This window comes from Mycetomoellerius zeteki, unplaced genomic scaffold (assembly GCF_001594055.1).
Source record: "Mycetomoellerius zeteki isolate Tzet28-1 unplaced genomic scaffold, Tzet1.0 scaffold655, whole genome shotgun sequence".
NCBI lineage: Eukaryota > Metazoa > Arthropoda > Insecta > Hymenoptera > Formicidae > Mycetomoellerius > Mycetomoellerius zeteki.
In genome coordinates, this window is record NW_017257670.1 from 15,354 (window position 1) to 40,797 (window position 25,444).

General features: G+C 35.1%; 1 protein-coding gene across 1 annotated transcript in view; it reads right to left on the bottom strand.

Moving 5' to 3' along the window:
* Positions 1 to 460: 460 nt before the first annotated feature.
* dlp (glypican dally-like) overlaps positions 461 to 25,444 on the bottom strand; it is a 182,896-nt gene continuing 157,912 nt past the window's right edge. Inside the window, exons 2-8 of the mRNA XM_018457690.1 lie at positions 18,620 to 18,790; positions 10,667 to 10,809; positions 5,659 to 5,907; positions 5,032 to 5,203; positions 4,278 to 4,677; positions 3,700 to 3,869; positions 461 to 3,604 (exon numbers count right to left, since the gene is read on the bottom strand). Coding sequence (XP_018313192.1) covers positions 3,252 to 3,604; positions 3,700 to 3,869; positions 4,278 to 4,677; positions 5,032 to 5,203; positions 5,659 to 5,907; positions 10,667 to 10,809; positions 18,620 to 18,790 — 1,658 coding nt within the window. The 3' untranslated portion in view covers positions 461 to 3,251. The remainder of the gene's footprint in view (positions 3,605 to 3,699; positions 3,870 to 4,277; positions 4,678 to 5,031; positions 5,204 to 5,658; positions 5,908 to 10,666; positions 10,810 to 18,619; positions 18,791 to 25,444) is intronic.

Consider the following 25,444-nt stretch of genomic DNA (forward strand, 5'->3'; position numbering starts at 1 on the left):
ACATACATATATAATATATATATGTATAAAAGTGTGCGCAACGTTCTTCTCGAGATAATTTGGCAAGGATTAAAAATATCATAATTACATCAGCATACAAATGCCTATGTACGTGTGCCTATAACATTTGCCTATGTATGTGTGTTCGTGTGTGAGTGAAAATATGTATGTATTGTGTTCTTTGCGTGAATAATTATATTATATATCGCTGGGGAATAACGACATCGAAATTTGTATCTCGCACGTGCGACTTTTAAAACACGCGCACGCACAAAACTATCTTGAATCGCGGAGCGTTACAATTTTTTTTATATTAATTTCATTTTATATATATATATAATATATAATAATAAAAATAAAAATAATATTACAATATATATATATAATTACAAATAATTAGTTTTATCCGTGATATTCTATTATAATATTTCACTAGATTTTTTTTCTTAATAATGTCCCGCGTAGACTCTTCACCTTTTAATAGCGAGCCATAAAAAAAATACGGATGTGCGGAGGGCGGTCATATAATGCTCGATCTATTTGATTCTTATCACAGGAGTCCGCCGTTCCGACCGCCATTCTCTCACATCACTTCGACACTCGATTACCTCCAAATTAATAATTCCTACGCGAACGGCAAAGTGGCGGATAAACAAGCCGTTGAGCATAATGGTATAAGTCATATTTTTGCGGAACAAAAAGCGGCTGTCTAAAGAGTACTCAAATATAAAATATTACATGAAATCCAAACACACATCTGTATTATGTGAAATCTTTCTACATACATAAAGAAACAGATTACAAATTTTATATCGAAATAAACTGTAAGCTGTTTAATTGAACCTGATATATTGCATTTATTTCATTAAATTGGAACTAGTCTGACTAAGAATAAGAAATTATTAATCCGTTATATTACTGACTTGTACCATTATTTCGTTCGATGACTCATAATGTTCGACAAACGCAGAATCCACGCAATTGGAGAACCAACTGATTTTGTTCCCTTATAACTGTACTCTTCCTATAGTCTTCATAGTTCTTCCTCTTCCCTCTTTCGTAGTATAAAGTCTGACTCATACACAATATGCTTCATTTTAAACGCCGAAAGCGTAAGCGTCACGTTGCATTCTTATCACACTCTCCTTATCCTTATCGTCACTATCCTTATTTACACCTTACGCCGTAACGAATGTTCTTCATCTTCCATGCTATTAATTCTACCGCAGATTAATATTACAGTGCTACGGCTCGGTTTCGCGATAACGTAACTCCTTCCGATACTCACTCAGACCATTATTACTCGTTAATTGCTATTTCCATTTGATTGTATCGCGTTACATGTTGCACCAAAAGGATCGTATTCGCTGTCGGCGAAACCAAGCTCAAGAACTCTTCATTAAATCTTGCATATAACATGAGCCAAGTTAAACCCTTGTCCGGAATTATGGACTCACCACTGATCCCGTACTTTGCGATCCCCTCGCGGCATTTGACGATTATAAAAAAATAATAATATAACATCATTAGAATGATGCGTAAAATGCGTTTAACGGTTAACGCGCAGTTAATTACACATTAAAACCTTCAATTTTAGTCAACATGACGTACGGGACTGCGGCTTATCTGCAAATCCATTCGCGACAATAAAACGTCACGGGGACAAGGATCCTGATTGTTCGTGCCTTCTACCGCGCACTCGGAATTCACACATAAGATCCCGAGTCACTCATGATAAACATTTAATAAATATTCAGTCCCGTTTCCACTCGTATACTCCGTTCGGTTCATCTTACGTATTTCGGGTGTGTGTAATTAACATCTCTCTCTTCCTCTCTCTCTCTCTCTCTCTCTCTCTCTCTCTCTCTCTCTCTCTCTTTCGCACGATTGTTTCGAATTTGCACATAACAAAATCACCGCAATGCACTATCGACATATGCACACAATGCAGCAATCACGCCATTGATCGTCCGATCGACGATTCTATCTTTGGCCGCTTATCAAACGATGCATGGCAAAAAAATGGACGAACTAGGATAATTTTGCGATATCGCATTAAATATTCGGATAAAAAGGACGAACAAATTTTCGAATATCCTCAGAGTTGGCAGTAACATTTTTATAAGAGAGTGTATCTAAAGTTCGGAAAGATTTCAATCCGATTGGAATGAGCTATATTTTCGCGATAGCGTATTTGCTCGAGATAATTTACTTCTTCAAATTCGTATTTTCAGCCGGCAGTAGAATAAGCTCGACCGCGTATCTCAAATATTTGGTTCAGACTGGAAATAACCGCGTTGTTATCCTACTACCGGTAATCTACTTAGGTAAAAACTCGAATCTCGACAATTGGCAGTAAGAGTCTGATATAACGTTAACGGTACATCTAAAATTCGGAAAGATCCTTATAAATGGGGCAATGATCCGTAACAGCGTACTATACAACAGTATTACACTCATAATGTCTATCCAACGTAAAAATTCCTTCCCGGATATTTCTCTCGGATACTTCTCTCGGAAATAGAAATCTCGAAAGCAGTCTCGTGTTCGTACCGGTTTAAAAGAGTTCGTGGAATACGCTTATGCACTTCAAAAGGAAGTTTCCCTCCGAAATAATCACGCATGTCACGAGCGGTGAAAGAATACACCTGCGTGATTTATTTCGAAAGAGCAAAAGAAGAAGGAAAGTGAAATCGCTCCCAGATATATATTTATTGATATTCGGCTCGGCGATCATAGAACTATTTTCTTAGTTCTAGATAACAGTCGAAATTCAAGCGTCTTTTCTGTTTCTGGGACGAAAGCTACTGTTGCAAGAGTTTCATGAAATATAAGGTTTCGTCAAGTGTCTACAGTCTCTCGTTCAAATAGCAGCGTGGATAACGAATCTCTCGTACGATTTCTCTCGCTCTTGCTCATTTATGGCAAGATCGAGTAGCTATGGCCACGAATATCCATGTATTCGCTAGGTCAATCAACTAACATGACTTCAGTACTCGCTAAATCGACATAATGCACGCAATTGATTTAGCGAGTGCAGAAATGGAGGGGTCCAAGGAATGGACTGCAAGACGCCATTCACGAGAATGTCCTCGCCAACTTCTCGGAGCGTCTTTGCGGAAATCCGCAAGATTCCCGAAACGATCCGAGTCCATCGAGTAATCCTCCTTCCTTCGTTCGTCGCTATAAGGATCGCGACTCGCAATCGAGTATAATATTTACACAGCGTTATGTTCGCAAAATCCACACGATCACAGCAAGTCGTTGAAGCAACCGCCGAACCACATCACCACTATCGGCATCAGATACGTCGTCAGCGCCCTGAATAACGACATCTTCGGCCTATTGTCTTCTCCGCTATTCACGGAGATAGTCTGGTTGTTGCTCGTGCCCGTGCTGGTCGTACTAGTGCCCTGATGCGGTTCGATGTCCACTCGCGGCGGTGTCTCAACCTCGTGAACGACCGGCGGCGACGGCTGCTTCGGTGGTTCTGGCTCCGCTTCTGCGTGCGGGCCCTCGTAACCAGAGCCTTCGTTGAAGCCATCCTCGTCATCAGTAAACGCACCGTCGCCCGAGCCACTACCGGAACCGTACCACGTTTCGTCTGTAAAATCGTAGAAGTGGTTATTATCGATGATACAAAGGATATTAGTATCAAAGAGAATTATTATGTGTTATTGATAACCGTCAGATAATCACCAGTATCGATCCAATCGACGTCCTGTCCATTAAACGCCAATTTCAACCTGTTCGTGATGGTGGTCAACGCGAAAACTTGATCCCTTACGATAGTTGGTCTTGATCCTATACTGCGAACCTCCGGATTCATCGTCTGAGACTCGCCATCGGATGACACCGGATATATATACCTAAAACAAACAGATATATCTCGTGTATCGATTACTGTGCGATATAACGTACAAAGGCAACGTTGTTTTGCATTCAAAACGTATATGTAGAAAACTGAATTATTAATTTAAATGAAAAAAAAATAATTATTAACTTAATTAAAAAAATAAAATTGAATTATTAATCTATACACTGAGAAAAATTTCTGATTGAAAGTAGACGAACTGAGAATTCTGATCATACCAATCAGAATTTTATTCAGTTATCTTAATTAGAATTATAAAGGATTCAATCAGAAAATTTTGATTAGTCCATTTTCAACCACTAGAATTCTAATTAATGCAAATTTTTTTCCAGTGTAGTAAATGAATTTCTCATAGCTGCCAACAAATAGAAGTGATCACGAATAAAATTTTGTTTGCTCTTACTTGTCTACGTGTGTGCCGTTCCAACATTCTTTCGTATTACTGGGTGGCACAACCAGACCGTCGTTGCACATCCGATATGGCAAATAGACCCAGAATTGTCGGGAATCACGTACTCGCTGACGTATTTCCTTCACTAGCTTCTCCAAGCTTGTAGCGGAGTCATCCTCCGGCGATGTTTCCTGGTCAAAGTTCAGGGATTCCATTTCTAATTCTCGATTGTCCCTACGTTTACGTCTACCCAGTACCGGTCGGCCGCAACCGGTAAATACGCGTTGCGACACGTCTTGACTGCTTTCCTGGAAGTTCATAATCGCTTCGGAGATCTTCAGATTGATCGGACGCACCAGTACTTCGATATTGAACGGTCCGAGTAACCGATCGGCGATCTTGTCCACAGCCTCTGTATTTGGAAATCGAAAAGCGAATTAAAACTCGAGATCGTTCTTAGTAGAAAAAAAATTTTCGTACGAAATGTAGCTTATGAGAAACATTTCTTCTATTTTCGTAACTTTTATGAAATATTTTGAATATGTTAATATTATTATTGTCTTTGTTTTCGAAATATTTTTTAATAAAAAAATTCGTTCGTATCTATGGCAATTCGAGCGAAATGCAATCATTTCTGTAAAAAATTTCGCGTAACTTCCGAAGACTTTCAACAGCAGATTGTGCGCGTCAATGTGATCTGTATTCTCTCGAAATATAATAGCCGATACTCGAGCGACAGCAAGAGAGAGAGGGAGAAATTGCTCACCAACGAACTGATTCCAGTCAGTGTCGAGTGCCGCGTATTGCGCCAAACAACCCTTCATCACGTTGGCACACATATCGCCACACGCCAGCACGTTGTCCGATATACCGCTGCAGGCCGGACAAGCTGTCATCCTGGTCAAGGCAGCTGCGCAATCCGCCGATGGTTTGCTCAGCTACCATCAACAAAGAGTTCGTTTTAGAATCTATACACGATTGCGGTTACAGAATGATGGTGTAATAGCCATAAACATGCGGAGAAATTTGAAGAAATAGGATAGAACAAAGTGAAGAGAATGGAATAAAGTAAAAAAGAAGTAGAAAACTAAAGTGAAATAGATAAATTTTCTATAAATTTTTGTACTGTGCTTTAAATATTTTATAAATTACAATTTGATAATTTTAGCTTTTTCGAACAAATGTAAAATAAACAAAGAGATTTTTTCTTTCTCATGATGTATCTAAAAACAGTAAAAATTGGGAAGCTAAATTTTTCCCAAATTAAAGTCTGAACTTTAATTTTTATTACAACGAATATTTGAATCGATTAGATATCGCGTGATTTGAGTGCAGCTAGCATTAAATCAAGTTATATCAATTTGGACATTTTTCATGGTATATTTTTTTTTACCGATTGCATATTTTTCAACACATTCGAAGCGACGGTCAAAGCTTGGCTGAATGCCCTCGTGGCTACGAACGATCGTTTAATTTGCACGCCCAATTTCTGTGGCACATCGCCGAACGGTCGCATCTCCTTCATGTGTTCGCCCACGCACTCCAGATACTTATTGTCGAAGTTGTATTGACTGTTGAGCACGGTGAACATCTTCTGATAAAGGGTGTTGAAGAAATTATCCATGGCATCGTTAAGATCCACCTGAAACGTACGAGTAATATTTGATTATATTTAATTACATAAATTCAATAATTACATTTAATTACATAAAGTGAGACTAGTTTATAAAGTTGTGTACGTTTAATTTATTAGCGTTAAAATATAATTTATATACTGAATATAATTTTAATAAAATGAAATTAATGTACATCTGAACAACTTGTGTGTTCGCTTTTACAGATATTACTCTTTCGTTGATTTAATTACATAGTAGTTCTTGATTATAAACAGGAATGAGTCAGTATTGTATGATTATAGTATTGTATGTCGGCATGCAGACATAGACAAATATATACATGTACTCTCAATGGCACAATTAAAGCAGTTTTTATTACATAAATACGCGAGTTTAATACTTTTATTGACTATTTATCCGATTACCCGTTAATAAGTCTTAAACATAATAAACTCTAATTAATTCTAATTGACTTTATTACGACATGTTGCAACAAATTGATGAAAAGTCGCTGCTTTCCTTCCGGAACTTTGATCTTGGAAGCGTTGAAAACGGTGAGAAAACGGTGTAATGCGACAGGTTAATATTCGCGATAAAATTAGTGACAGCAGCGTTGCAACGATAATACATTCACGCGACCGGGCATTTCGCCTTCCGTCGTATGCGGAACAGGTTCCAAACGGCGCCGGTGAATAATTCGAGAGACGATTTGAATGACAATCGACAAAGCGTCTCGTCTCGATCGTCGTCTTCCTTCTCCTCTCTTCCTTTTGACACTGCGTGACGAATTGTACGACCGTGTATCTGTCACCTACGTCCCTTCCAGCCAGAAGCCATTCTCAACCCTGCAGCGCAAGTATTGAATGCGTGGAATCCCGAGAAGTCTATTTCGCTTCTTTTATCTCTCATACTCTAATCCGATAGTCCGGTTGTTTTCTTAATATCCTTCCGTTTGCATCTATTTGATAGCCATCCGGAGTTTGAAGGAACGACGCGATATTCATTCTTAACTCTTCGGTGTCATTCTGATTGTGAGTATGAACATACCTGGCTTTCTTTTTCCAATGCTTTTTCAATAAATTTCATCGCCTGCAATTTTTTTATTAATAAAGATACATATATCCGTTATATTTCTTACGATCCGTATCACATGACTCACGCTGAACTTTCCGTTCAAGTCGTTTGACTATATATAAAAATAATAATTTTAATTATACATATATATAAAAAATGTAATTATAAAATAATTTACGATTTTATATCACATGTGAATACATAATTATGATATATGATGCAATGTTGCTATATTAGGCCTTCTTCTTTATAATAATTTTTGAAATTTTTGGTTGGTTAGCCTATCCGCAATGTCAGTATATGATTCCGATTGGCTGCTGCAACCAATTAAAAATGCTGTGCCATATTTTACCATCTAATTTGCTGCAGCAGCCAATCTTTTCTTTGAGATAAAATTTGTCATTTAACACATACAAATACAAAAAAACCATATTCACTCAGAAAAATATTTGGTAGAAAATGGAGAAACTAGCAGATTCTGATTAAATCAATCAGTATTCTGATTATCAATTAGAATTTTAGCAGATTTAATTAACTGTTTAAATCTAGTTGAGATAACTTGAATTTTGATTGATATAATCGGAATCGTCTGATTTGTCCATTTTTAACCAAATTTCTTCTCAGCGAATCTAAATTTTAAGTGACTTCTATGTATCAATTTTAAACTGGTGACGCGGTTAGGTTACTTAAAATTGACATATGGAAAGAACTATTTATGCCAAAATATCTTAAAATTTAGCTAAATACGGATTTGAACATCTGATTTTATTAAATCATCAAAATGATTACATAGAGAATTGAAGCATGATGAGCAAAAAGTTTTGATATTCTAGCAAACAGTTTAAACGTCCTACATAATTATTTTGATGATCGAACAAAATTATTTTCAGATCTATATCTAATTGAATTTTTATGTATTTCAGCAAAATCATCTTTCTGTGTACGGAATGTATTAATGTCTGATATTTCGATTGAAGAAAAAAGTTTATAATATATTCATTTTTATGAAAGTTACCTGACTCAGTGCTATACTTATAACTGTAATATCAGCGAATATTTACTGTTTTTCAGTAATAATACACTGATTCATTTTGAGAAATTATGGTTTCTACAGATTGAATCTGCAGAAAATCATAATCTCTAAAATGAATCAGTGTATTATTACTGAAAAACAGTAAATATTCGCTGATGACTTCAGTGCTACACTTATAACTGATGTAATCAGTAATAATACACTAATTCACTTTTAGAGAGTGGATATGCCCAAGTGTGCTGTATTTATGGTGCGACATCGAAGGATTAATTCCGCTTTTCAAACAATTCTTTCTATTCTGTCGGTGCACCATAGGTATCAATTCTGCAATTTCTTCGTATTTCCGCGCCTTAGTTTCATCTGTTATATCGCTGCTCGAGGTTGCATCACACTCCGTGGGAGGTGGATTGCACCTTCTTCACCTTCTTCAGATCGGGACTTTATTACATCTCATGCTTACCTCGAATTCTTCCTTCGTTCGTCTGCTTAATAATACGTTTCTCGATGCGAAACAGCATAACCGAGCGCGATCGTGTTTCGAAGTAAAATTAAATTCCATCCTGGAGCAGTCCAAAGCGGCCGCGCGCGATTAAAGAGGGATAGCAGGCTCGGATAAATTCAATAGGTCGCGGTGTAATTGCAGAAGCCGTTCGATAGATAGGTAGATAAGTACACGAAGGACGCATACGGGACCCTTCCGGTGACGGGATATTTTCGCTTTGGTGGTTGCGGGTCCCTTTATCCGGGACAATGCTGGCGATGTCAAAAGCACATTGATTAAATCCGCCTTCGCACGCGATTCCATCCTCTCCCAACTTTCGAGCGTCAGGAGTGCGGACCGGACATCGTGGTGGACAAAGGGTTGCTCCCGCCGTGACTCCAATAGAAGTTTAAAAGCGTTAAAGGGCGGAGCTGAAGTCAACTCACGTCACACGATTATCCTCCGATCATTCGGAATGATGTTCCTCGAAGAATTCAGGGGTCGATAATAATGTATTAACTATTTTACAAATAAACTCACAAAAATAGCAAAATATTTAACTTCTTTTTATGAAAAAAATTCTCTCTTTTTTTTCGAAGTTCTTTTCTTTGTGAAATTCTTCTTAATTCTTAAATAAAAAGGTGATAATTAATCCTTTGAGAACGAGAGTTTTCTAACAAAGAAATTTAAAGAAAATCTCGTTTCTAAGAGTTTTCAGAATCGATAAATTCAATTCTCAGAATTTTAACATTTTAAAAAAATAATCCGATTATCGTAAAATTTGGGTTTAAAAATTTCTTCTTCATTATCGTTTGAATGTCTAAAAATATCGAAATTCGAAACAATAATAACCTCTAATAATAATAACTTTTAATGAAAAAGGATTTAGTGTCACAGAGTTCATAATTACAGTTTGGAAGTCAATTTATAAATCAATACTATTAACTATTTGCGTAGCATTGATGAGCTTCACATAAAGCCAAACTGAAAACTTGATCTTTTACCTCCCAATTAAAAATTCCCTAAAATTAAGTTTTATGATAAAAAAAATTTTTTTTTAATTTTTGTTCGTCATATTAAATTCACTATTTAGAATTTTTTATTTTTGACTTCGGATTGGAATAAAGAATTATTAAACTACGCCACAGCCAAGTTTTGTAAAAATCGTACGAGTACTTTATAAAATTAAAGGGGGTGAACCCAAATGAAGCCGCCTATCCATAAAGAATTAAATGATATTAATACGTCTAGATCTTTTTACTATAAAAAAAATGTGTTTCTTTCTTTTCTAAATAATCTTGGTAATAATTCTGTGATATCTTTGTCGCGACGGTGCTGTAAGAAAAATTAAATGGAATGTAACGCGTCATGTCACGTCGTTATGTTATACGGATCGATCTTAAGAGGAATAGCTTGGGATATTCCAGTCAGGAAACGCGTAGAAGGGGATTTAAATTTTTTCTCTTTGAGAGGAGATCCAGATATCGTGACATCTGTCGAATTATAGGAAGCAGCATCGCCAATAGCAGCATCGTTTTTACCATGTTGCTCAATCGTTTCAAACTAGAAAGAAATTACTGTTCTTCGAGTAGTTGCTTCAACTACCTATATGCTTGCGATATTTTCGAAGGATATATCGCATCTTTTACACCTCTTAGTTTATCTCGTATTTCCTTACGTATCTCGCTTGATGATATTCCGAGAGGAAGGTGTCGTCGAGCGTAATTGCGCGGAAAACGGCTTGTAATAAACTTTAGATCCCGAGACACGGCTTGGCAGCTCCAGAAATTTTCTTCACGGCTCACCGTCTTATTTATTCGCGCTTAATACACTGGGCGAAGAACGCCTAAGGGGGAGTGAAGAGGGACCGAGAGAAGACGGGAAAATTAACGCGCGATTGCAATTTTCACCGGAGGCACCTCGTGCGACATCAAACGAGAGGTAAATGAATAGCTCAGCGTTACGGGTGCCATAATTCCAAATTTTCCGGTAATACTCTATTTCAGAAGTGTTCCCTTTCGCGAGTACCAAGGAGAGGTTGAACAACGCAGACGCTGTTCTAACGTAAATTGATCGGGATCCAACCTTTATAGATGGAATTCTCAGCAAAGAGTGAAATAAATCGTAGTTGCGCCATTTTAACGTCGAGATAATCAAATTCCAAGGGAGGATAAAGAGGGAGAGAGAAGGTACTCACCGTTCCCTTCGCGTAATAATTCTCCAGCTCCTTGAAAAAGTCCGTGAAGACGTATGAGTTCTGCTCGTAAAGGATACCATAGGTCTTCTTGAACATCTCGTGAAAACCTTTCTTGCTGCCATCCAGTAGCTCCTTGAAAAAACCTGCGCAAATGAAGAAACGCGAGTCATAATTCTATTTGTATTGCGGCTTATAAATAATAAGTTAATCTAGATCGCTATATGTTATAAATCAAATAAAGGAAGAACCAATACAGTCGAGACTTAGATCTTGGTGCCTGCCAGCACTGAAATAAAAATTTGTTTGAATAGTTCTAATATTTGCTAAATGTAAATATATATATTTTTTTGAGACAAAAAAACCATTAATTTCATTTAACTATTATTTTTTTCAGTGTAAAAATATTTTTACACGTAAGTTCTATGCATCTTTCAGTTGTATAAGCTGCACGTAGCTTTATACTGTTAGATTTGAAATGCGATTATAAACTGAAGCTGAAATAATATCACAGTTAAATTGATCGTCGATTTAACAATAATTAGCATCTTAAATTACTGAAAGAACTTATTGCGAAAAATATTATTTCAAAATTCGAACTTGGAAATCTTCTGACCGAGATAACTAAAATTCATAAAATAAAACTTTGATAATTCTTGATCACCGTTATCAACTTCCTTTTTATATAATTTATCACTTAAAATTGTCATACTTTCATTGTTCCTTGTATATCTATAATCAATAATGTGACGTAACACGAAAGAAATTCCAAGATGGCTTATTGCGACGAGTTTCTCGGCGCTTTGACGTTCTTTCCAGCGGAAAATCGCGGTCGAGTGCGAAACGGGAAATTAGTCGAGATTTCAAGGTGCGAGTCGTCGTCGACAGCGTGGAACGGGAAAGGATGGTTCGTATTGCGAATTAAAAGCCCAACGAACTTGCGGCAAATATCTAACAGTCCTGGCTGCTTCTCCGTTCGTTCCGTCTCTTTCGCCGTGGATTGGCGTCTGTGCTTTTTACACCTCCGGTGGACTCGCGACAGAAAAGGGAGCTGGGTTCGTCGCTAAAAGGAATTTTAATCACATTCCCCTGGCGGAAGTAACGATAAAGGGGTTATTCGTTGTGAGCGAGAACTGTGGGTGGTGAATCGGGGGTGAAAAAACGCTGCTTATCGTTGCATTACAAGCGCACCGTGTTGCGCTTTGTTCATCGAGAACTGCGGCCGGAATTGAGTTAATGATAGTTTCCTCATATTTCAACATCAATACGCTGACATGACATTCAAAGTACCAGCGGAATTTTATTATTAGATTATTTAACAGTTTTATGCTCGTCGTGGGAATAAACTTTCAGCATGACAGATCATATGTTAATACAATAAATACAGATAAAAGCAGTAGGTCAAACGTAAATGTCACATTATACCTTTCAACATACAAGTTAAAACAATTATACGAATTATGACAATGTAACATTTTACAATTAATATCGAATGAAATTAAATCCTTGAATTTAAGATTAGAGTACTATGATTCAAATGGGAATGTAACATCATATTTGAAATCGTTTAAAATTTTCTGCAGAAATATCAATGTTTAATTACGAAGAAATATTTTAAATTCGACGAAATTGTTGCATTAATATCGACAAATTAATATAATCTACATTTTCTCTAACAAACAATTACGTTGAAATTGAAGCTCCATTTTAAAATCTTCATAATTTCTGCTGAAAGCTTTTCCAAATCAATGTTCATTACGCGAGAACGATAATTTCGATCGATATCTTTGATCTTACTCGCGAGACCGTGGTGTCAGCAATTAGCGCGAAAATTAGGGCATGTCCCAACTTGGCAAGCATCCTCGGGTATCTAACGATTCCGATTAACGAAATTATTCGAAGGCACCTTCTCGTCGGTCTTTCATCTTTTCCACTGCACGTCGGCTTTTATGGCCGAAGCCCCTTTGAGGTGTCACCGTCCAACTTTGGCACCTGGTATCCACTTTAGTCGGCACTTCGCTAGATAGAAGTTCGTACAACCTTTACTAGAAACATGAGTCTTCCATTATTTATACAAAATATACATCTACAGGAAATATAAAGTAAGGTCAATCATCGAGCCTTTTACAGTTGAAGCATATAATATATGTAAGAGAGAGATAAAACGATACAAAACTTGATTTAAATGTTAATTTCAAAATGCATATAGCATATAAACTTTATATAAACTTTATATGCTATATGCATTTTGAAATTGACATTTAAATCAAGTCTTGTATCGTTTTATCTTATATTATATGCTTCAACTGTAAAAGGCTCGATCATTGATCTTAATTTGTATTTAATTGTTTTCACATAATACGAGCGTCTTCATATATAATGTATATATATTTGTTTATTTGAGTAACGGAGGGTATATTCCAAATCGAAATATTCTTAATTTTTTAATTCTTAAAATTTAGGGAAAGAGAAAGAAGAGATATATTTTGTAAAATAATTTATAATTTTAGATTAATACGTATCTTTCGCTATCGCATATTTACACAAAGTTGAAAATGTTCTCTTTATATTCAAAGAGAAAATTTTTTTTCTTCCTTTGTTTCACCTATTTTTTTGCCTTCATATTTATAATGTCAATTTTTCAGTGTCATAAATTGTCTTGTTGTAGTACGTATGTATAATAATTTTTTTTAACAAACATTCTAAGAATACTCTGTATGCAAGAGTTAATATGATTTTTCATATTTATTGATTTTCTACAAATGACAGTAAAAAAAGTCTTGTGAAAGCCATGATTTATGCATTTAGGTTTCTAATCTAATCAATGATGATACGGTTTTTTCAACCGATATTAAACTTTTGCTGCTAATTGTGGCCAAGTTATTATAATATACTTTGCGGTCGAATATATTTTACAGCGATTTCATTTTCCATTTCACATGCAAAGATTTTTTTATTCTTAGCATTTTTTGTAAAATGAAACCGCTAATGCTTGTTCGCTAGTAAAAAAAAACTGCGCTTTGCAAAATAACGAGTGAAGAAATATCATTATGTAAGATTATTTAAATGTACAAAAAATCGCGCGTTCTATTATACGCGATAATGTTCCTGGAGAAGTTCTTGCTCGAAGTAGTTGCTCTTCGAGGCACGCAGCTGGCGTTCACGGTAACGGATAGTGTTCGAAACGGTTTCAAGAGAGCTCGAATAATTATCGTCCTCGACACAGGCATTCCGAAGGCATTCGCGTATTGTACGAATTGTTAACGCTACCTACGCTAATTACGATGGCGTACTCTCATTCAACATTCAACTATTAATTGCACCGAAGCAGACGGTGCTCTAGATGCAATCGCATTTGTTTGTGGCACACAAAGATAGATGTCTCCGGACTTACAGATGTTTGACGGATATTAACAAAAGATATAACGGGGACGCAAACCAGCGGCAAGGTGATATTGAAACTAGGACTCAGACAAAAGATTCGAACACGTTAAATATTCGATCTATTCAAATAGTTCGAAGTTTAAAAAAATGAGCATCTAATTCGAATATTTCGGACAGTTCGAACAGTTCGAGCTTAAATGGTCAATATGAAATGTCAATTCGTTATGTCTGAAGTTTGGACGGTTCGAACAGTAAAAAATATAGTTTGCCTTGGAAACAAAAGAGCAGTTAAATAAAATTCGTACATTTATTGATATCGTCCTACAAATATCCTGAGCCATCCTGGACATATTCAGGATGATCCTGAGGACTTGTGATGTTTGAGTTCGAAATGTAATAATTTCGAACTTTCAGCTCTGAAGTGGGTTAAAATAGTTCAAACATACATTTAGTCTGAACTATTTAACGTTCGAACTTAAGATTCGAACTGTCCGAACTATCAAATCGTCTGATGTTTCTGAGCACTAATTCAAACGCAATTTAAAAGCATAATTCCTTACCTGTGCAAAAAGTTTTATCATTTAGTCGATAAAATGCTAAATGGGCAGAACGGTTTTGCTGAAGTGTTTAAAAACTTAGTAGATCCGAAAATAATTTTTTCTTTGGATCACATCAAAGTAATTAGGACAATCGAGCTGATTACTAGACTGTTAAAATTTTTTCCATATAATTATTTTAATGGTTCAACAAAATTATTTTGAGATTCGTAACTAGCTAAATTTGTAGACTTTAACACAATCATTTTTTTCATTTAACTTTAAGCAAGAAAAAAATAAAAACTCTATGCAGCTATAATACAAGTAATTTTTATACCAATAAAATAAAAATAAAATAAAGTTCAGAAGTAAATCAAGAAAATGGATAAATGACGATCTGATTACGCGATATGAATATGTATTATATTTACTTGTATACTATTTCGTTACTAAGTTGTCTATAGTAGCAAACGTCGTGCAAACTCGGGCAAATCAAATTTCAGGCGAATCCCGACCCGGGATTCAGATATCTAAAAGGTGCATGCAAATGCGAACATGCAGAAACACTTTGGGGAAGGTAGATACCGTCAGAAGCATACGAATACAGAGGAAACAGCGGATATCCTGATGATCCCCCGTGTAATTTACGTGAGCGAAGGTATGACAGATTCTCCCTATAAATCGCCGAATAACAAATCAATAAGGACGCTTTTATTTGCAGTGCGGCCGTAGTTTTATCCTTGCCAAACGTATTCGGTGAAATATACGGGATATCCCTAGTCGCTCTTTTTTCCCGTTAGCCGCATATTTCCTTGTAACTAATATCTTTGCAACAAAAATATCATTTCCTATTTTCCAACAAAATTGCTTTCGCAATTTTCAACTATAAATTTCAGTCAAGAAAATTCTGTTTTGTGATTAATACAAAATGGTATTCAACAATACAGGATTATGCTAAATAATAGCCGGAATATTAGGAATTTTTTGTGGATAGTGCATTAAACATATAATTATAGCCATACTAATGGATATCAAAATTCGTAAAGTATTGTTTTAAACCTCTCGCTATTCAGTAGCTACTTTGTATCCATGATGCTAGAAATCGCTCTGAGATCTCAGATAAAGAAAGAATTAACAAATCGTATTTGAACAATCCGACCAATGCGATTGGACAATTCTTTTCTTACGTGAGATCTCGGAACGATTTCTACACAATAAAAAACATTTTGAATTCGTGTTCCAAACGATCCACATAAGCCTTGTTAGAATTTTGTGTTGAATTTTTTAATATATTCCGAATAATAATTAATCTGAATGTGTTACTTGAATATTTTTTATTAAACTGATATTCGACATTTCTAAAATAACAAAATTTATAAGTAAACAAATTACATAAAAATAATGTTTTTTAAAACGCAAATTCTAAGCTAAATGAAACTCAACGACAAAGTCACTTATGGCAATTTATACAAGAAAAAAAATCTTTTTATTGCATTTAACGCGTCTCGTAAAATCTCTTTGATTCCTAAAAAAAAAGACTATGTCATTTTGCAAGTACCATTATTTTCTTTCTCCTTATGTTGACGCAATCGAGTCGATTCACTCAACAATGGCCCGCATGCAATTGCCTCCTCGAGGGCGCACACAAGACAGTATCAGCCTCAAGAGCACGCGTCCCCCTCATATAACTCTTGTAAAACTCTCGTCGATGCAGCCTATGGTTCCGCTTTAATTAGAAAAAAACCTCGCAAGTCGAGCTCGGCTTGGAGGAGCGCGGCTGCAGCGAGAGGTCGTCAACATCCACTTTCGCGCTGAACCGTGGCTGCCGTTATCCCTGAAATCTCGTTTCATCCCCGCTCTTCATCCCTACGCCTACTCCGGAGGCCCACGCATAAGACGGACAAGTGTGTGCGTTCGATCGAGCATTGTGTTTCGAACATATCCGTTAAAAAGTTAGCCCGGAGCACTGACTAGATGTTCACCGAGGGTGATCTTCCGAGTGACGTCCGGTCGATTAAACTGTGGCAAAGTGAGCAACGAAGATAAAAAGACACTTAACCGAGAAGAGAGAGAAAAAAGAAAGAGACTTTACTTTGTTCTTACTTCTGTAAAATTCGTTTTAGTTACTACTTCTTAATTCTTTGCATTTCTGTATAAATTTACATTTTATATATACAATACAAAGCGCTTGTTCTTTTTAGCAGAAGTTTCTCCAGTGATCTCTGAATATCTCTTCCTTCCTGCATACTCAATCCTATTTTGCAATCTTACGTTCTTAAAGTGAAAGAAACATTACAATCTTTCGAAAGACTTCTTTCGAACGTGCAAAACGAAGAGTAGTCTTGTCCGTTTCGCTCTTTCAACTGTTGGAAACTCGAGTATCTTACTACCCTCACAAAAAATCGTTACATAAATTATTAGAGTATACAAAAAATGAAATGAAATCTTTAAATTGTGCCAATTGAAAGGAACATATTTTCTTGCAACATGTAACATATACTTTATTAATAAAAGTAAAAATACAAAAAACTTGGTGCTGCTAGACCTCAAAATATACAATAATATTAATACGTTATAATAATAATTCTTTTTTTCTTCTTTTGCACGTATTGTATTCAATTAGCGCGACTTGAAAATTGAACGATATCGATGTATATGTGATGCTATCTTCTGTTACTTAAATCTTGAATGATATCGATATATTAATATATATATATGTGATGCTATCTTCTGTTATTTATCTCCGTTGTAAGATAATCAAGTGCAAAATTCAGTATACAAATACAAATTAATAATAAACATTGTAACATTATAAACGTATAATAACAATAAACATTAATAATAATTAATGTTTATTATTATTATATGTTTCAGTCTCTCTCTCTCTCTCTCTCCCCTCCCCCCTCTCTCTTGTAGATACATCGATATAAGATAAGATATGCTAGCGAGTGCCATCGTTTGTCAAAACGTGAATCAGACAACATTTCCGAGAGCGATTATGATGACATATCTTGATGTCAAAATTTGACAGTTCGGACTTCGCATCACAACATCTCCATTCGTAGGGTATGTAGGCCATAAAAAACAATTTTATTATATAATTTAAACTCCTGAGTAAATTAAATTCAGTAAATTAATCGATAATTCAGCCGTTTATTTTGAGATTCGATAATCTCGGGTGGTCGGAACTTATCGACTCGCGTAAAGAACACGGGCGGTTTCGTTTCGCGTTCACTTGGCGCGAGACACTACCGTGTCTCTTGATGAAATATTGGCTTTACTTCCGATTCTAGAATGTACGAGCACAACGCGTTACTTTCGAATAAGTGGATTAAAAGGATTTGAATAAGGCGATTAAAAAGTTTCGCCGGTGTAAAGCGAACAAAATGCTGGGTGAGCATGGAAAGTAAAGGGGCGGTTTACACTAAGATTTGTATCGGGGACACAAGGGACTTGTTAATCGCAAACATTGAATACGAAATTTGATTTTCTATTTTATCCTAAAAGATTTCTATCAAAGACAATAAAGTCTTGTATCCAAAATATAAACTTTTTTGAACCTGACCTCATTTTTTCAAAAATGGAAATTGGAAAAAATAAGCGGAGTTCTGGTTGTCCCCCTTAGGGCCGGTTTCACCAATGCCGATTAACATTAATCGGGATTAATTGTTAACCGTAATTGATCAATTCTACTAAACAGCAAATGCGATTGGTCGGTAACGATCGATTAAGTTAACTGGCGTTGGTGAAACTGACCCTTAGGCACTCTAACTTTTTGAAAAGTTAGAATAAATCGATTTTTTGATAAACAGGTTAAAGCAATGAAATCGAACCGTTAAAATTTCTTCGACACTAACGATAATAAGCAATAAAGGAAATCTTTGTTCTCTCTCCGCTGCCCTTCGTTCATTCATTCAACTCCTCGATCCAGGCAGAAAAAGAGATAAAGAAACCCGGCACGACTCGTGATATTCCTATCGGGTATCGCCACGCGCAGTGGTTTCCCTTATCGAAGAAATCGGAAAGCGCTACTCACTGTGGAACCTGTTTCCCCGCGTATGCAGGACTTGCTGCATTCTGTGGAGAGCTTCTTTGGTGGCCATTTCGTGTTTGTCGCGTGCCCGCGCCTGCAATCTCACTTCCATGTCGGCTGAACAGCACACCTCGCCGCCACTCCTCACGCTGCCGCATACTTTAAGCTCCTTTGCTATACACAAAAGAAAAAATCATAGGTTAGTAAAAAATATTCTGACGAGACACAGCGAGGGAATCGGCACGTTCGATAAAATTTAGAAATTCTGCTATCTGAGGCAAGGAAAATGATATACATATACATTTTTCTCCTTCTTAAAATCTTGTCGAATTTGGCAGAATACCAAATGATGTATCTTTTATAGCAAAGATCGGTAAACTACGATCCATGTAATTGTTACTATTATATTTTTAATTTTGTCAATAAAAAATTTGTAAACATATTTTTTATTATAATAAATACCTAATAATCTCGATTTTGCTTTTTAGTCTGTAAAATCTAAAGGTAGACAGTAATCTATCTTTAATAAAAAGATCGCATATGTGAAAACATAATCAATAAAAAAATTTAATAAAAAAATTTGACCAATTTTGTAGGTACAAAAGAGTAATTAAATATTTATAAGAGAGTATTATACAATAATATACTAAAGTCATAATTTTATAAAAAAGTGATTTATTGACATTAATCCAATTTCTTAATAAAGTTCATAAGACTGCATTGTCAACTTGAGCATGATAAAAGGGAAATTCCATAGAACGTAAGTCTCGTTTCTCACTCCTCAATCGGTTTCTCCGTCAATAGGAAAACTAGAAACAAAAAGGAAGACAACAGTAGACGAAATGTTTTCAGGCTAAATACCGCGACTCGAGTGTATTTGAAGAAGAGAAAAGTCTTGGTACGAGAAGCTCGTCGAGACTTTCGGTAAATGCAATTTAGTTTTAAGAATCTGAGGGTATCTACGTCTTCGTAGGTACACGAGAGCGTCCGGAGGAGAATGAACTTGAGGATGGATGGAAACATTGTTTTCCCTCTCGTGAGAAGAAACGCACTTCTGCACATATTCGTATCAATGGGTGTCAAGTTGTAAATTAAGTTATACAGAAATTACTGTTTCTGTTGGAAGAGGTTCAAATTTGCCGCTACTGTTAACTCGAAATATAATCATTTCAATTCGCTTCGCAAACAGTTTTAGTAGGTTTTTATAACAATTTTACTAGGTTTAGGGTTGAGAAATAACGTGTTACTTCAATCGCCATTATTATTTTTTTTCGGTAACGATCATCTTTTTTCTGTTTATAACGGTAACGCCATTACATTTTTTAAAAATAACGATAACGAATTCAGCCTTTATTTTTATAATTACTTTAATTCCCTATTAGTTTTATATATATATATATATTTCTTCAATAAATCACATATTTTTGATTGGCTAGAAATATTTTATTTAAATAAACATTTAAATATTAAAAAAATATTTTGTACTTAATAACGACATTAATGTTTTAAAACAAAATTTAATAGAAATTCCTAGTAAAATTTGCATTTGTGAATTATTTTTTCCTAAACTCTAAAGTGTAGGGGAGACCGGGGTCAGTAAACTATAGGGGTAAGTAAAATAATCGAGGCTACGTTATAAACAAATCGCGCCAGACACGCGTAAACTCGTCTGAGCACGCAGCAGCGACTGCCGCTCAGTCTGCTGTAACATCTCGTTCCTAACACATCTATGATAGAAGTTACGCTACAATTTAAAAAAATCGTACACCTAAGTAAACATTTTTATTCTTAAAGTTTTTGTTTTACAATTGTATATAATTGTCTGAGATATTTTATTTCCATTTAGGTAGTAAGCATAGTTCTTACTTAATAAAGTCCAACAGATTTTTTTTGTTTATCTGGTTTTGTTGTCGTATACTGTTAATGTTTTTAAAAAATGAACGGATGGGGCTAATAGGCTAACCACAATACGAGGCTATATGATTAATTTAGTGACGACTCTGATAGTATCTACTCCCAAACTTCTTGAAATGAAATCTCGATACAAATTGATAGAAATCTTATCGTTCTCAATCATTCTCTATCAACTTTTTTTACCAGTAATAATAGTTAAATTACATGTATAAGAAATTTTTCATGCATATGTATAAATATGTATAAACATATATAATATGATAAATTATATACGTTTATGAACATTTATACATAAACATGTATAAATATTCATAAACATATATAATTATATATGAAACATATCCATATATGTTCATACATCCTTCTTTCTTTTGTAAAATTATTTTTAAGTGTAATAGAAGTAATAATAATAATGTGAAAATATTAAGAATAATTAAAAGTATAATTTTGTGAACATGCGTGTGGATACTCTAAATGCATAAAGGGTAACTTATCGTATTATGTTTGTTATAACTGTAATTCGGATAACGATTCGGATTAGATAAATTGTCATTTAGTACAAAGTTATACATTTTTTATAATAAATATGTTTGTGTTTAAAATATATTTTTATAAAATTTTTGTTATTATGTAGCCAAAGATGTACCTTAAAATATTTATTAATCTTCATTTTAATAATGTTAATCAAATTACCCCATACCATCAGTCATTTTACCCCGGTCCCGGGGCTAGTTAAATCAGATGGAATGCATTAGAAAAATGCATTTTTTTTCATAGTAATTATCAGTTTTCCCTTATTATTAAAATATTATTAGATAGTCAAATGTATGTAGTAACTGGGGTACAATTCATTTTTTCGATAAGTCTCTTAATTTCGTCTATAAAAATTCGAAACTAAAAAATGAGTCTACTATCCCCGGTCTCCCCTATATTAAAAAATAAAAATATTAATATATATATATAAAATTAATTATTTACTTTATATTAAATAAATTTAATATAAAGAAAATTTTGCTATATAAAGAATAGCTTAAAGTTTTAAATTTTAATAGAATTATCTTAACAAATATTGATAATTAAATAATATAATGCTTGATGAGCATCGAAATTTAATTCGCGAGATACTAATGTAGTTTAATTGCGTTTATAGTTCGATAAATTCGCCGCGCAGTTCGAAAAAGATATATACAAATATGGTATAGGCAAGTACATATATAGTATATTTAGTGATTCAAGATTTGAATTATTTAAAGCATCAAAGATCTAGCTTTGACCGCATAGGCTTTATATTGCTAATATTGATTGTGTTCTCACATAAAACGGTCTAAAATAATATTGTAAATAATATAACTTTTAAATCTAATATCTTACTTTAAAACATTTATAAAAGTAACGAATCGTTACTTTTTAGGTGACGCATTACTTTTAACAAAAAGCAATGCGATATTTTTATAAAATACCGTTTCAATCTCAATCTTTTATTCTTAAATTTTTAATACAACTAAATAAAAAAATCAATCTAAATTAGATCTTGATACTTAATATTATTTTGGAACTTATATCAATTTCTATAAATTACACACCAATTTAATTTTCGGTCTTAAAATACAATTCTAAATTAAAACTGGAATAATAACGTAACAAATTAAACAGATAATTTATATAATTTAATAATATTAGTAATAATAAGCATCTTAAAACACTATAAAAAATTTATTGTAAAAAAATCTTAATTTTTAATAACGTATTTAATAACGTTTATTTTTCAAGAATTACTATTATTACATTCTCAATCTCTTAATAACAATCTAGACAGTCTAACGATCTGCAATTTAGGTAATCGTGAGAGAATACCGCAAAAATCCACGATGCCAACACGCAGTCAGTTTATCGTATAGTCGTGAGATAAATCGCGCGGATAAATCGCCGTATTTATTGCCGAGGTAAAGCAACGGGAAAGACGCTCGATTGAGCGTGTCGGAACATTTTAAAATTCATCGTAGATTCTGCGGATGGGGTGAAAATCGTTCTTGCAGGCGCGATAGAAATCGTTCGAAGATAAGTGCCATTGTTAAGCACAAAACAGGAAATATTCATTTCCCTATCTCCCTCATTCGACTCTCCTTCGACTGTGTTTCGGGAATAACGCACGCATTTTTGGGGATGAAACGATCCGTCCAATGAAAAGGAGGGCGGGCGTTCTCGCTTCCTCGAGGGCATTCGGAAATGCGGAGGGTAAATTCGGAGGTGTCGCTTTCGCAGTCGCGTTCAAAACGTACACCTCCGTAAGCGCCGCAGAATTACGGTTCATAATCCCTTACAACGGCTCGCAGAGTAATTACCGGATTCACGTTGTCGCTTTAATCCTCTTAGCACGCCGAAGGGCGCCCACCACACATGACAAAAAATTCGAAATTAGAATTTTATTATCTTTTAAATTAGATATTTAATATTATTAATTATAATGTTAATAATAATATTATTATTGATTAATTATAATTAATTTTTATACATTATAATTCTCCCAATATGATCATTAGTGATAAACGATGAAGAGTTCGATAGTGATACCTAAAAAGAATATCTGCACGAAAAGGACTCTTTTGCTTTGAAGACCTATAACAGAATTTGGCCACAAGCAATTTTGTAAAACAAGAGTGAGAAAGAAAAGAATATATTGTTTCTTTAATATATGCTATCTCGTTCTAACTTATATTATTTCATTCATTTTAACTTACTAAAGTTGATAAAAACGATGGCTAATGAAATGTTTGTCATCTTTTGGCCAGATTCTGTTATAGGGACTTTAGTTTTACTAAAATATCTAAAAATTTAGCTAGATGCAGATCTGAAAATAATTTTGTCAGACTATCAGAATAAAGTAGGACACTCATGCTGATTGTAGGAATGTCAAAACTTTTTGCAGCATTGTTCATTATGTTTGAGATTCCTACAATTATTTTGATGGTCCAACAAAATTATTTTCAGATTTATATCTAGCTAAATTTTTAGATACTTCAGCAAAATCGTTCTTTCCGTGCAATTTCAAGTCCGCGTTTGCCGGTGCAATTTCAAACGAACGAGCGCGAACAAGTACAAATGAGCGACTTGTGCTCTGATGCCAGTAGTCGCTATACTGTTTGCTGAAGCAAGCTGTTCATTCGTGTTTGTTCTCATTTACTCGGAAGTCGGATTCCAGCTTTACGGAATAACTGAGTAGCGCCTAATAGCGCCTCACTAGATCGCTAACTGTCGTTCAAACGATAGACCGTCTCGTGAAATCGTCGTTCCGGCGAGTACTCAGCTGATCAGATCGCTGGAATCGCGTTTTGAGATGTGCGTAATTGAGTTAAACTCCCCGATGAGATCCGAGATCCGGAACGACGTTTGCACACACGCGGCACACATAGATTCGTCATCGTGCGCAATTTTCCCATGGGTGTCGCGAATAAACCGGTAAAGCGCGACGGCAACTGAAGCTTAACTTTGTCGAAGTCTCTTCCCGCGAGACGAGCGATTGCTTTTCCTGCGTTAAGTTCCTTCTATTATGGGATGGAACGAGTATGTGTTTTCATGCGTGTTTACGTACGAGAACGTCGAAGTATAGACGGCAATGCTTGTCTTAATTTTCTATTAAACAAAGTATTAAGTTAATAACATTAAATTACAATATTTTTAATCGCATAAAAAACATACATGCTAGATTATCTTAAATAGTCTAATTTGGCTATAATAGGATTATAAAACTAATTTTAGAAATAAATAATTCATTATTTGTTTGTAATTATTTAATTAATTGATAAGTGCGCTGAAAGATTATATAGTAAAATATAAATCTGTTTGTGTTACTTGCACTTCTTGCACTTAGAATTTTTACTTTTTCTCTTTTCAAGTCTAAATATGCATTTCTCATTTTCAGTGCAAATATTTTTCAACGTGAATAAATCCTGTCACTATTAACGCTGTATATTAATTATAATAAAAAATTTATATTAACAACAAACGAACTTTATGATACAGATAACTTTATAAGACAGATGTAATAAATTACTTTTCTATAAAGCTCTCGTATTTGCTCCTTAAATTGGAGACGTCAAATAAATTATTAAATGACGTAAATCAAAGAACAATTATCCACATTTTTCGAGCGAAATTTCACTCTTAGATTTTTACCACAACGAACGAAGATTTTTACGGACAACAGAAATACTGCAGCGATATGAGGCAACCGCGTGTCCCGATCGGGTTGCCCCGTTGCTGGACCAAAATTGGATTACTTTTCTCGTTAACTCTTCGCATCGATGGAGGGGCGGCAAGTTGGATAGAAGTGACGAGGAACGGGGGGAATGGGCGATAGAGGAGAAAAGAACGACACAGGCAATCCCGTGGAAATGAATCGGGATTACTTTTACGACGTGTCTCAAAGTTCCCAATGAGCGTGGCAGCGAATGGGGGAGGTTTTTGTCGGGTACGCGCAGGCGGAAGGGTTGGGTATAAAATTAGCTTAGACTTTGCGGAATTGGCGAATAGCTATGAGGGTTGATAAAGGCGATCGAGGGTAACGACCGCGAAGTTTCGGCGAAATCGTCCGAATCGATAGGCATGTGGTTTATGCGGAGCAATACCGAAAAGACATTCAGGAGGGAGCAATTTACGATGTTGGATCCATCTCTTCTTCTCGTCTCTATCGCAACGAAAAGCTACACGCGCGATTTTATCGGATAATAAAATCTGAACTCGTCGAGAAGTCCGGTGCTCCAACAAATAATACGGGACTTTCATACTTGATTTTTCGCCCGTGAAAAATCAGGCAAATCTTATATCAGAAACGAGTTTGTGGCGTTGTTGTATGTTTACATGTATGTTGTATGTTTTTCCTTGGCCGTAAATTTATTGTATATATATATATATATA